This window comes from Spea bombifrons, chromosome 8 (genome assembly GCF_027358695.1).
Source record: "Spea bombifrons isolate aSpeBom1 chromosome 8, aSpeBom1.2.pri, whole genome shotgun sequence".
Lineage (NCBI taxonomy): Eukaryota > Metazoa > Chordata > Amphibia > Anura > Pelobatidae > Spea > Spea bombifrons.
Window position 1 is genome coordinate 161,323 of NC_071094.1, and position 12,799 is coordinate 174,121.

Genomic DNA, 12,799 nt, shown 5'->3' on the forward strand with positions numbered 1-12,799 from the left:
CCTTTACCCACCACAACTCTTATGTATTCAACGTTATCTTACTGCATCCGACTCCATCTTATGCCTCCAATGCCATTTCACTTCCCCTGACTCCATCTTACCCTTCCAACACCGTCTTACTGCGTCAGCTGTCACCTGACTCAGTTCCAACATGTTGCTCCCCTGTTTAAGTCCTTCAGGTGGCATTTTGGTCCTCTTGTTGCCACTTTTTCGACGCTGCGGTCGCTTATCTGCAGTCTTGGACACGCGTAGCGATGCCGGATGATGGAGACCTTGGATAGACAATTAGATGCAGGTCGGGGGATTTAACAACAGAAGTTTATTTAAAAAACAAGGGGCAATACGCTGTTGTCACTCAGGCCGTGTTACTCTATTTTAAGATTTGCACACATTTCCACAGAACATTTCCTGGTTCATCACTTATGGACGTGGCCCGTTCCCCTCTTTCCATCTTCTCTCTCTGTGCAGTCTTCATGGCAGCTCAGTTTCAGGTCAGAGATATTCATTAGCGTGCAGGGTAGATCCTGGGGGGATCCCTGTTTGGATTCGTGGTCTCGGCTTGCCACCATGGCTTGCCGTATGGCGCTAACCCACTGCTGCTTGTTAAAAGAGTCGTTGGCTTGTAAGGTATGAGCTTGTCCCCTCGTCCGGTCACGGAAGCTCACGCGGAAGAAATTCTTGGCTGATAAGAGGAAAGAAATAACATTTAAAGATGGCGCCCCCTCTGCAATGGGTCTGTGGGACGAAGCATTAACATGGGACCTTACACGGCTCTGCCATAAGGCAATCAGTCCTATGACGTTTGGGTGTAAGGGGCGGTACCCAAAAATCACATGATCACCAACAGTGGGAAGTTCTGGGAGAGCAAATAAGGTTTAATGTAATAGTAAAACTAAAAGACATTACAGCGAGAAATCTCATTGGTTCCACTGCGCCCCAATTTATTTAATCGGGATTGTGAGCCTCACAGTCATTTTTACCTCGTTCATTAGTGGGGGTGAAAGCCCCGCGGATGGAGCCGCCAATTCTCACTTCACCATCCGGCAGGTCCTCCAGCACAAGTTCCAGCAAAGGGATTGGCTGCCGATACACCTGGAACTGCAGCTGGTCATTTTGTGACACTGGCCGAGTGACGACAAGGACCTTCTCAAACAGGAAGACGTGGAGCCTCTGGTGGAGAGGTGGGACAACGGACATTAGAAGGGGACTCCCAATGGAGATACATCCCTAAAGCTTGGAGGACAATGACCTAAAGGGCCAGCCCGAGGCCTCAGTGACCCTCCGCGGTGTCTCCAGCGTGCTGCCCACCTGCCCTTTGTTGTTCCTGAGCTCCCCGTGGCAGTGCAGGAAGTTGGAGCGGGAGACGTCGCCTTCATTCTGACTCTCGTAAAGATAGGAGAGCCTCCTGCGATAGGAGTCGCATTCTGCCTCGCCCGTCTTTCTGTTAATGTGGGTAACAATCTCTTGGACCATGAGGACCTAAAAGACAGAGGTCAAAGGCCAGAGGGCATCGCGAAAGTAAGAGCGAGAAAATAGTCAAAAACATATCGGATGGTTTATATTTAACATTACCGAGCAAAAACAGTGGGATTTCGAAATAAACATTTTGAGAGGTTGACAAAGCAAGCTGTGGATTCACGTGTTCCTCGTGGTGCCCTCAGGATCCAAGCGGCACCCGACGGGCCCCGCACTCACCGACTGGCTGAGCGGAGCGTGGTCCGGGTTCTCCGGCCCCGTGTGTCTCAGCACTTCCTTCAGCAGCAGCGGATACTTGACCAGCCGGCTCCGGGGAAGGTCCAGGAAGCTCCATAGGTCCAGCTTGCGGCTGAACGCCGATTCCTGGCACAGGCGCAGGAAGTTGTGCACCGCGGGCTCGCGCCTCTTGAGATCAAGCAACGTTTTGGCAGACGCCTGGTTACTGCAGTAGGCATCGTAGGAGTGAAGGCCGGGCAGCTGGAAAGGAGACAGGAGCTCAGAGGCACACGCTGGGTTCATAAAGCACATCAGGTCAGTCCTGTAAAATGGCAAACTGCCCCTTTAATACCCCCATGAAGTAACTCTTACCCAGTCCAGCAGAGCGGGTCCCACCTGGCGCACGGTGCCGTCCTCTCCCCTTAGGCGCTGTAACCTATTAAGCAGATCTGAGGCCGTTCAGAGAAGGAGGGTGAGTGCACAGTGTACTACGCTACTGCTGTGTGTGCATCCTGTTCATATACTTAATGGGCATGGGGCATGGAAGGTAATATCTGGGCTGTGTTTACCGGGGATGTGACGTCGCTCACTGTAACTTGGTAAGGATGTCTTAAATTCATGTCAGGTGGAGCCGGCGTGATCACATGCGTGTGGCAGAACACGCTGCGGGAGGCTCCGGCTTTCATCATACAGTGCATTACACGCTACGCAGGGCCTATACTCATCGCTAATGAAAGGGGCAGTAGAGTCACCCTTTGCCCATTTGAGGGTAACTGCCTGATACACCCACAGAAAGGCCCATTTGGGGTTCCTGGCCGCCCTGTGACCCCTCACACCCTGAGCTTCTCACCCTGGTGCAGCGGGGGCAGCGTGTCGATGATGCCGAAGATCTGGTTTAACTCCTCCGGAGACATGATCTCGAGCTTTAACATGGGCTCGTAGTAATTCTGGGGCAAAACAGAAGAAATGCTTACAGCCTAGTGCAAGGCAGAGAGGGGGCACATCGATGCCCTGCAGGAGGGGGTATTGTGATGCCCTGCATGAGGGGGGCATTGTGATGCCCTGCAGGAGGGGGGCATTGTGATGCTCTGCAGGAGGGGGGCATTGTGATGCTCTGCAGGATGGGGGCATTGTGATGCTCTGCAGGAGGGGGGCATTGTGATGCTCTGCAGGAGGGGGGCATTGTGATGCTCTGCAGGAGGGGATATTGTGATGCTCTGCAGGAGGGGAAGGCTATTGCGATGCGATGCGCTGCAGATTGCTTTACCTTCTTCACCAGGTTGAGATCCTCTATCAGTTGATGCTCTCCTTGTGTCATCTCAAAGATCACCTGTGGCAGATACCCCGTTATACACAAAGTGGACAAAACCCCCCAACAACAGACTCCAGAGACCCCCAGCTATCAAGAGATGGGATCCATCAGATCCCTTTAAACTCACCTATCTGCCATAACCCTTTATTCCGCCCCAGGCTCCTCTTTCTCACCTCCTGTCTTTTGACCTCTCGTGCAGACAGCTCCCTGGAGTTGCCGAAGGTCTCGCTCCACAGCTTGTTGCCCCTCTTTTTCCCTCCGCTTCCAGGGTTGCAGTTTCGGGGAGAAAAGCTGAACAGGCGGCTGTCGTTCTTACTGCCAATGGAGTGCTGCGCATGTAGAGGGGTATTAACGAAGCCCGTCCAACGAGGAGCCCCATCCAACCATTTTGCTGGCCCCAGATTGTTCTGTTACCCCGTTACCTGGATGGAAAGGCTGAGTTTCTTCAGGGGGGTGACTTTAGTTTGGTGGGGGGCGCTGGTCGCCGACAATGCTTTGGTGACAGGTTTAACCCTCTTATTGCTGGGCTCCTGCATGTCGCAGATGGAGAGCACAGCATGAGCTCATGGATCCTGCGCCAAAAAACGTCTCCGACCCCAACATACAGCGGGGGGACACGGAGCGAGAGAGATGGACAGACAGGCCGGGGGACGGACAGACACGGGGTCTCAGAGGGGGTCGTGGCCCCAATGGGTTTTGAGTCCTCACCTTTTCCTCAGGTACCTGGTTTGGGGGGGCTTCTCCCTGCTTTCGCCTCTTCAGCTAAAGAACAGAGAAATGTCAGTTTGGGACAGAGACCCCCAGGGGCCACGAGTCACACGCCACGTACATACGTGTGTACATACCCCGGAGCTGCCAGACAGGGAGCCGCTGGTGTACGAGCGCTCCCTCTGCACAGGAAGCCTGCAGGGGTAGAAACAAGCAGCGGTGACCAGGGGTGCAATAAAGGGGCAAATCACCAGCTCAGAGGGGCATTAACGTAATTGTTCCATCTTGGACGTGATCGGATGCTTTTGTAGGAATCTACGGCAGGATTCTGAATGTGGAGCAGTCGCCACGAAGAGCGATGGGTTGCCGACTGCTCTGAAACCTGACGGCTGAGGGTGCTCGTTCTGTAAACCGGACATCCAGAAGGCAGCAGGGATCGGCCAGAACCACCCATGGAAGGAAAGCCCGCAGGACCGTTTCACAGCCATTTTCATACCAAGGTTCTCCGTCGTCCTCATGCATTTTTTTCTCCCCATTCATGGTTTCAGCGACTGGTCCCATCAAGTGAAGTTCCTGGTGATCATGGCCATCGGTGGTCCTGGACCTACAGCAGATGCAGGTGCACAAGGTGTCTGCAGTCAGAGCTCCATCAAACCTCCGCCAGCTTCTACTCTGACATTTCCTCCTCTAACCACGACTTCCTGCCACGAGCGTCTCACGAGGTTTGGGGCCGATCATCACTTCCTGCCTGCGAGAAACTTCTACCTGAACGCTGGGGCGGAGTGGGGGTCGCTGGGTTAGATTGCCAGCCGAGGTAATCAGAGCAGTAACTACACCACGAGGGGGCAAAATGGACAGCCACGGGAGAGGCGGCAGTAAAATTACAGTGTTACTACACGGACATGCTAAGCCCCACGTTCTGGCCTGTATGATGTATGATACAAGCAGATTGAGAGTCCTCATTTATATTCGCGGCAGAGAACGACACAGTGACACGTTTACAGCAGTTTAATACGCTTTGTATAGAAAACACACTTATAGTGAGAGAGCCCAGAGTGCCCGCCGCTCCCTGTCTGCTCCCGCTTTGCGTTGCCCCCTTGCTGGGCACATCAGACATCCTGCGTCTGCAGTTCCCGTTTGTGTTTGAGTAGAGCGTGGTACTGGTTCCGTGTGCTCTCGATGCTGTTCTGTAAAGAGGCCACGTCCGCCGCCAACAGGATCCCTGGGCGGAGAAAACACGGAGACACAGACGTGGTAACGGCGTCTCCACACGTCAAAACGGCAAGGAGAGAGAGCGCTGCCTTTTACTCACCCTCGCGGAAAGCGCTCTGTGCGCGGCGCAAACTCTGAGGAACCAAAACGCCGAACCAGCGTAAGGGGTCCTGAGGACGAGGCGGCCCGTGCCCCCGGGCATCTTCCTCTTGCTCTGCCCTGGCTGCTCTGGATGTTTCTGGGAGACCTTTCCGGTGACGCAGTCCTGGAGGAGAGAGAGAGACATGTTACAGACGCAGAGAGATAGAGAGAGAGACGTGTTATAGACGCAGAGAGAGAGACGCGTTACGAGGGGTTTTCACAGCCACTGCCTCCACGTACCACGCTGTGTAATCGGAGGGGCTCCTCATCATCAGCTAGAGTGTGAGCATTTATTTTCCTTTCCCCTTCACTTTCTTCTCTCCCCTCGTTTCTTTCCCCCTTTCCTTTCTTCTCTTCCCTATTCTCTTCGTTTTCGCCTGCTCTTTTCGTTTCCCCTTCCTTCTCCTTGCTATTGCCTCCTTTCTTCTCTTTGCCCCCCCCCTTCCCGTGTATGCTAGGTGGGGCATACAGAGAAAGTCCAATCATTATGCACATCCCTTTAAGCTCCGCCCAGTGGCGACAAGGCTCCGATATGTACAGAGATGGCCCCTTCACCTTAGTAAATACAGTCCACAAGCTGACTATCACGCCACCCACCTGACTCAGAGGGCCCGATCTCCTGCACCTCCCGGTTTTCTCTTCCGTTCTTGGCGTCTCGTTCTGTGGCCTCCACGCGTTCCACCCCAAACTCCGCACCTCCATCTTCCGTGCGCCTGGACAACACAGGAGGCAAACGTGAGATGATTCTGCTGGACAGGGAATTAATTAAGAAGCTAAACTTAGCACCCTAATAGAAATAAATCCCACGGCGGGGCTGGGAAAAGAAACCCGCAGCAGGGGGGCAAGCAGGACCTTCAGGGTAACCTCACCTGTCCAGGACCGCCACGGACGCCACCATGTTCTGTTTGTACTGGAGAGAAGACACAAACTTATTCCCCATGGAGTACCGGGACTGAGAGAGCAAAAGCCACCCCTGCAGGAAACATAAAGGGTCACGCATGGCATGGGGCAAACACCACAACTGCCTCCATCTACCCCAAATACCAAAGGTGTTGTGGACTGATGACAGAGGGAGGGGTTTAATCAGGGCAGAGCCTGCCTCCCCATCGGCTGCAGTAAAGTGAGGAGGTGCTGCTGTGCGCAGTGGGAGGAGTCTGAGGAGCTCACCTTCTCAATCAGCTGGTTCATGGCATCCCTCTTATGGCTGAGGAACTCCAAGTCCTCCATGAGCCGGAGAATCAGATGGTCCAACTTCTGGCACACGCCAGGCAGGGTGTCCTCGGGGGCAGGTGCCATCCTGGTGCCCCTAACAACAACAGCAGCAGCAGCAGCAGCAGCAGCATGAGTCCCCCTGACACCATACTCTGCACCATTACACACGCTGAGACCCCCGACACCATACTCTGCACCATTTTACAGGACACCCCCTGACACCATACTCTACATCATTATACACGCTGAGACCCCCGACACCATACTCTGCACCATTATACACGCTGAGACCCCCGACACCATACTCTGCACCATTTTACAGGACACCCCCTGACACCATACTCTACATCATTATACACGCTGAGACCCCCGACACCATACTCTGCACCATTATACACGCTGAGACCCCCGACACCATACTCTGCACCATTTTACAGGACACCCCCTGACACCATACTCTGCACCATTACACACGCTGAGACCCCCGACACCATACTCTATCACACGGGGCAGGTAATACTCTGCATCACTAGACATGTCATACCCTTTCTTCAGTGCCCGTTTTGCTGTCGCTCCTGCTTTCAGTCACGTGAACCAGACACTTCCGAGTAAGCGCAGCGAAGCCGATCTGTCTGGCGGGCTCCATCTTAGTTGATGGCAAAGTTGCCTGTGATGCGATTGGTCAGCACCGGTAGCCAATGAGAACCCGCGTACTTGTGAGGTTGTGTATCCACGTGAGTTCCTGCAACTAGCATGGTGAGTGAGATATAGAGGATCCCAGAAAATTATCCAGGGCGCTGCGAGCCGAGAGGGAAGGGGTTAGGGGTACATGGGTACTGCCATCCGGGAGGGAAGGGGTTAGGGCTACATGGGTACTGCCATCCGGGAGGGGAAGGGGTTAGGGCTACATGGGTACTGCCATCCGGGAGGGAAGGGGTTAGAGGTGCATGGCTACTCCCAGCCGGGAGGGAGGGGGTTAGGGGTACATGGGTACTGCCATCCGGGAGGGAAGGGGTTAGGGGTACATGGGTACTGCCATCCGGGAGGGAAGGGGTTAGGGGTACATGGGTACTGCCATCCGGGAGGGAAGGGGTTAGGGGTACATGGGTACTGCCAGCCGGGAGGGAAGGGGTTAGGGGTACATGGGTACTGCGAGCCGGGAGGGACGGGGTTAGGGGTGCATGGGTACTGCCAGCCGGGAGGGAAGGGGTTAGGGGTGCATGGGGACTGCCAGCCGGGAGGGAAGGGGTTAGGGGTGCATGGGTACTGCCAGCCGGGAGGGAAGGGGTTAAGAGGTACATAAGTACTGACAGCCGGGAGGGAAAGGGTAAGAGGTACATAGGTACTGCCAGCCGGGAGGGAAAGGGTTAGAGGTACATAGGTACTGCCAGCCGGGAGGGAAAGGGTTAGAGGTACATAGGTACTGCCAGCCGGGAGGGAAAGGGTTAGAGGTACATAGGTACTGCCACCCGGGAGGGAAAGGGTTAGAGGTACATAGGTACTGCCAGCTGGGAGAGAAGGGGTTAGAGGTACATAGGTACTGCCAGCCGGGAGGGAAACGGTTAGAGGTACATAGGTACTGCCAGCTGGGAGAGAAGGGGTTAGAGGTACATAGGTACTGCCAGCCGGGAGGGAAGGGGTTAGAAGGTACATGGGCACTGGCCGTTGTGGAGCGGGGTAAATGGGTTGGGGGGATTATAAAAAATTTTGGCTGACTGGTGGTGGGCAGCGTGCTGTGAGCTGGGGTATAATGCAGCATCTCCCTCCCCGCAGCTGCGCAGAGAAGCCCGGCTCCGCAAGGAGTATCTGTACAGGAAGGCGCAGGAGGCCAAGTTACACGGCATCGAGGACAAGAAGCAGCGGCTGAAGCGAGCGCTCGAAGGTACGAACAACCAAAATATTAACCGGCTCCCGCGTGACTTCCCGCCTGGATTATTACAACTCCCTACTAACTGCCCTCCTCACCTTTCCTCGCTCCGACCCGTCTTGCTCAACTTTCAAAAACTCCCTTTTTTGAGAAGCGAGCAGCCTTTCTACCTATCACTCTCAGCCAGCATCCTAATTAAGCCATCTGAATGACGACAACCTCTACAGATCGTCCAGACTCGTCCAGGCCGTGTTTTCCTACTGTTTCACTTCCCCTTACTAGATTGTAAGCTCCTGGGAGCCGGGCCCTCTTCTCCTTTCGTACCAGTTATTGTGTTTTTCTGACTGATTGTAACAGAGCTACGGATTCTGCAGGCGCCATATAAAGAAATGTACCGTGCATGTGGCGGCGGCTGAGAGCGAGACGCGGGCTCTTGATTCTCTGTTCATGTCTCCTTTTCTTCCAGAGAACCGACTCATCCCCACTGAGGTCCGCAGGGACGCTCTCGCCTTACAGCAGCAGATAGAGTACGACGATGAAGGCGGCGAAGGTAAGATAAAGCAGCTCTGTCGCTGTTTGTAATAAAGCTTGATGTGTTTTGATGAGTTGGCGCTGTGAGTGGATACTTAGCGCCGGCGTCTCTGACGCGTTATTTAGATGTTATTACTGATATTTGATTTCTCTGTTACCCTCGCAGGGGTGGCCTCTCACGTTGACGATGAATACAAGTGGGCTGGAGTAGAAGACCCTAAAATCATGATTACAACATCGAGAGACCCCAGCTCTCGCCTCAAAATGTTTGCCAAGGTGCGTGACTGCCACCCCCATAGGCATGTACCACACGAGGTGGGGTGAATGGATGCTTAGTGATGGGGGTCATTGACGGTATGGTCGGGGGATCGGCCACAGGGCCCTCGTTTGTCAGTGCCCCCCCTTGCTGGGTGGTTTTCTGTGGGAAGCAGTGATGGCCGCCATCCCTTGGCCAGCCTGGCCCCCTTTTTGGATTAATGGTCCCTTTTTCTTCCCTCAATCAGGAGATGAAGCTGGTTTTCCCCAACGCGCAGCGCATGAACAGGGGGAAGCACGAGGTGGGGGCTCTGGTGCAGGCGTGCAAGGCCAACGACGTCACCGACCTCCTCATCGTACACGAGCACCGAGGGATGCCAGGTCAGTGCGGAGCCCCCCGTGTTGTTCATGCACTCCTCTCGCATGATTGAGTTAACCCCGCGTTTCTCCTTCAGACGGCCTGATCGTGTGTCACCTTCCATTCGGACCCACCGCCTACTTCACGCTCTGTAACGTGGTCATGAGACACGACATTCCCGACCTGGGCACGATGTCAGAGGCTTTTCCGCACCTCATCTTCCATAATTTCACCTCCAGGTTGGGGCAGAGGGTAAGAACCGTCCCCCAGCTGCCTCGTTACCCCGTCACGCAGCGTGTGTCTGAGGCGTTGTGTCTTTCCTTCCAGGTGTCCAACATCCTGAAGTATCTCTTCCCGGTTCCCAAAGATGACAGCAGGAGGGTGATAACCTTCGCCAACCAGGATGACTACATCTCGTTCAGGTAACCGTCGGTCACCACGTGTGGCCGAGGCCCTCTGCCACGGGCATTGCCGGTATTCATTGGATGTAAATGTTCTCTTCTCCAGGCACAACGTGTATAAAAAGACCGATCACCGCAACATCGAGCTGTCCGAGGTGGGCCCCCGCTTCGAGATGAAGTGTGAGTAGATACTCGAGTGCCGTCTCCATGTGCTGTTCTCTTTGCTCTTCCTGCGCTGATCTTAATGTTTTGCAGTGTACATGATTAAACTGGGAACACTGGAGAACGAGAACACAGCGGAGGTGGAGTGGCGATGGCATCCCTACACCAACACGGCTAAGAAGAGGAAGTACCTCAGCGTGGAGTAGAACCCCCTTGTGCGCCTGTTTGCTCAGTGTAAATAAAGTTGGCCTTTTTATTATTTTTTTGCCCATCTGTTTTGAAGTACTGGAAAAGGAAACCTGCTTTGTGCAATGTGTGTGAACTCGCTAAAACAGCCCCAGACCCGCTGCAGCTTGCACACCCTATCTACAGTGCCCCCCACCTCAGGCTTCCTGCTGTCTTTGAGATGTACCTCGGTTACCTCCGTGCCCCAGACGAGCAATAAAGTTGGAGTGGCTTCTTTGTAGAAGCAGATGTTTCCATGGTAACAGACTTTAATTGTTAAAGTAAAACATGTAAAAATAACATCAATAAAACCTTTAACCTTTTCTTAAACTTAAAACTTGATGGGTCACAGGAATGCTGCCCCCCCCTGCGCTCAGTAATCATCCACTTCCTCCAGCCCCCCATCCACTGAATCTACCCCAACCTCTTCATAATCCTTCTCCAGGGCAGCCAAGTCCTCGCGCGCCTCCGAGAACTCCCCCTCCTCCATCCCCTCTCCCACGTACCAGTGCACAAAGGCACGTTTGGCGTACATCAGGTCGAACTTGTGGTCAAGTCTGGCCCAGGCTTCTGCGATGGCCGTCGTGTTGCTCAGCATGCAGACCGCGCGCTGCACTTTGGCGAGGTCCCCTCCTGGAACCACGGTGGGCGGCTGGTAGTTAATGCCGACCTGCAGAAAAGTGAATCGGGTTAACCTTTTCCTTGTTAGTCTGATGGTCCTCTCCAGTGTAAACTCCCCATTGTTCCGCAGCATCTCACCGGCCCCGTGTCCCTGGCGAAGGGGTTTGCTTTAGGGGTTGGGCTGCATTTTATCATATGTAGTACATGCTTTGCCCCTTAGCCGGCCTGTATGTGACTGCATGTAGATAGTAAAAGTGGCAGCATGATGGAGGGGGACTTGTGGAAACCCGGCCCCTTCACATCCTTTAATCTACCCGTTTTTAACTCTCCCAGATACTAGCCTTGAATCCTGTTGGGCACCAGTCCACAAACTGGATCGTGCGCTTGGTCTTTATGGTGGCGATGGCAGCATTCACATCCTTGGGCACCACATCTCCTCTATACAACATGCAGCAGGCCATGTACTTGCCATGGCGAGGGTCACACTTCACCATCTGGTTTGCAGGCTCGAAGCAGGCATTGGTGATTTCGGCTACAGAGATCTGTTCGTGGTATGCCTTCTCGGCAGAGATTACCGGGGCATACGTGACCAGAGGGAAGTGGATCCGTGGATATGGGACAAGGTTTGTCTGAAATTCAGTGAGGTCCACATTCAGAGCCCCATCGAACCTGAGCGAAGCCGTAATGGAGGACACTATCTGCCCGATGAGGCGATTGAGGTTTGTGTACGTCGGGCGCTCGATGTCTAGGTTTCTGCGGCAGATGTCGTAAATGGCCTCATTATCCACCATGAACGCGCAGTCCGAGTGCTCCAGCGTGGTGTGCGTGGTGAGGATGGAGTTATACGGCTCCACTACAGCTGTGGATACTTGTGGCGCTGGGTAAATGGCAAACTCCAGCTTCGATTTTTTACCATAATCTACAGAAAGCCGTTCCATAAGCAGAGAAGCGAATCCAGAGCCAGTGCCACCACCGAAGCTGTGGAAAATGAGGAAGCCCTGCAGGCCCGTGCACTGGTCAGCCTGAAGAAAGACGGGGAAAACAATAAGATGCATGTAGGAACCTTGGCCCCCGAGGCCCGTCTGGTTAACAGCCACGTCTTATTTAGCGCAAACAAAATAACCCTCGCAATTACAGACATTACTATGGAAACCACTCACTAGTTTGCGGATGCGGTCCAGAACAAAATCGACGATTTCTTTCCCAATCGTGTAATGGCCACGCGCGTAGTTGTTAGCGGCGTCTTCCTTGCCGGTGATCAGCTGCTCAGGATGGAAGAGCTGGCGGTACGTCCCGGTCCGCACTTCATCTAGTGACAGATACATGCGTGTAAGGCTAGACTGTACAAAGCGTGGCCAGCATGTCGTATGCGGGGTTACTAGGCCGTGGCACACGTTCTTGCGCACTAGTTTTAGGCGGGGTGGGACATAGCGCTCCTGGTTCATACATAAGCCATTAAGGTACACCATATCATGCGTAGGGAATCTGTGGGAGTTTGCGAGTGGCAGGAAGTGGCTGCCCGTTTATCCATTCACTGGCGCGCAGGTTTCTTACCCACCACAGTTGGCTCCAGATCCACAAAGACGGCTCTGGGGACATGTTTGCCAGCCCCCGTCTCGCTGAAGAAGGTGTTGAAGGAATCGTCCCCACCGCCTATGGTTTTGTCGCTGGGCATCTGTCCGTCCGGCTGGATCCCGTGCTCCAGGCAGTACAGCTCCCAGCATGCATTGCCAATCTGCACTCCGGCTTGGCCCACGTGGATTGAGATGCACTCTCTCTGAATGGACAGGGCAAAAATCCATCAACCAGTGCCACAGCGCACCACACCAGGGCAGCCCACAAAAAACATGGAAAGATCCCAGCAGTTAGTCCCCACCTATTATATGTGACCCCCGGACAGCCAATCTACTGGGACCAAGTGTCTGCCCCACTGGCTGTACACACAAAATATGGGCTACTATTTTAACAACTCACACAACCCTCGGCCAGCACCTCCTCATAGACTCTTTCTACCAGATGCAACAGCCCTGCTCACACACAACCCGCGGGGGCTGAGATTTACCATGGCTCGGCCTGGGGGGGGGTGAGGTTCACAACTGGGG

General features: G+C 54.1%; 4 protein-coding genes across 6 annotated transcripts; 1 reads left to right on the forward strand and 3 right to left on the reverse strand.

The window, feature by feature from the left end:
- Window positions 1-299: 299 nt before the first annotated feature.
- On the reverse strand, window positions 300-4,428 carry LOC128502948 (rho guanine nucleotide exchange factor 3-like). 2 transcript variants are annotated; one of them, XM_053472919.1, is made up of 12 exons: window positions 4,209-4,428; window positions 3,850-3,907; window positions 3,713-3,766; window positions 3,427-3,534; window positions 3,178-3,333; window positions 2,960-3,022; window positions 2,543-2,639; window positions 2,065-2,141; window positions 1,696-1,953; window positions 1,309-1,479; window positions 981-1,170; window positions 300-682 (listed from the first exon to the last, which is right to left on the reverse strand). In XM_053472919.1, the coding sequence occupies exons 1-12, from the start codon at window positions 4,271-4,273 to the stop codon at window positions 417-419; spliced, it is 1,563 nt and encodes a 520-aa protein (XP_053328894.1). In that variant the 5' UTR covers window positions 4,274-4,428; the 3' UTR covers window positions 300-416. The 2 variants fall into 2 exon arrangements, with proteins under 2 accessions (XP_053328894.1, XP_053328893.1); XM_053472918.1 differs by having other exon boundaries at window positions 2,543-2,669.
- Window positions 4,429-4,705: 277 nt separating this feature from the next.
- On the reverse strand, window positions 4,706-6,914 carry CCDC115 (coiled-coil domain containing 115). The gene is made up of 6 exons (XM_053472703.1): window positions 6,822-6,914; window positions 6,233-6,371; window positions 5,935-6,038; window positions 5,663-5,778; window positions 5,025-5,189; window positions 4,706-4,934 (listed from the first exon to the last, which is right to left on the reverse strand). Exons 2-6 carry the CDS (start codon window positions 6,359-6,361, stop codon window positions 4,822-4,824), a joined length of 627 nt encoding a protein of 208 aa, XP_053328678.1. The 5' UTR covers window positions 6,362-6,371; window positions 6,822-6,914; the 3' UTR covers window positions 4,706-4,821.
- A 63-nt stretch (window positions 6,915-6,977) lies between these two features.
- On the forward strand, window positions 6,978-10,400 carry IMP4 (IMP U3 small nucleolar ribonucleoprotein 4). Of its 2 annotated transcripts, XM_053472702.1 has the most exons (9): window positions 6,978-7,033; window positions 8,051-8,159; window positions 8,611-8,694; window positions 8,842-8,951; window positions 9,179-9,311; window positions 9,386-9,540; window positions 9,616-9,710; window positions 9,796-9,869; window positions 9,945-10,400. In XM_053472702.1, exons 1-9 carry the CDS (start codon window positions 7,031-7,033, stop codon window positions 10,055-10,057), a joined length of 876 nt encoding a protein of 291 aa, XP_053328677.1. In that variant the 5' UTR covers window positions 6,978-7,030; the 3' UTR covers window positions 10,058-10,400. The 2 variants fall into 2 exon arrangements, with proteins under 2 accessions (XP_053328677.1, XP_053328676.1); XM_053472701.1 differs by having other exon boundaries at window positions 9,386-9,710.
- Window positions 10,276-12,494, reverse strand: TUBA3E (tubulin alpha 3e). The gene is made up of 4 exons (XM_053472704.1): window positions 12,252-12,494; window positions 11,858-12,006; window positions 11,039-11,719; window positions 10,276-10,746 (listed from the first exon to the last, which is right to left on the reverse strand). The coding sequence occupies exons 1-4, from the start codon at window positions 12,370-12,372 to the stop codon at window positions 10,450-10,452; spliced, it is 1,248 nt and encodes a 415-aa protein (XP_053328679.1). The 5' UTR covers window positions 12,373-12,494; the 3' UTR covers window positions 10,276-10,449.
- Window positions 12,495-12,799: the final 305 nt, after the last annotated feature.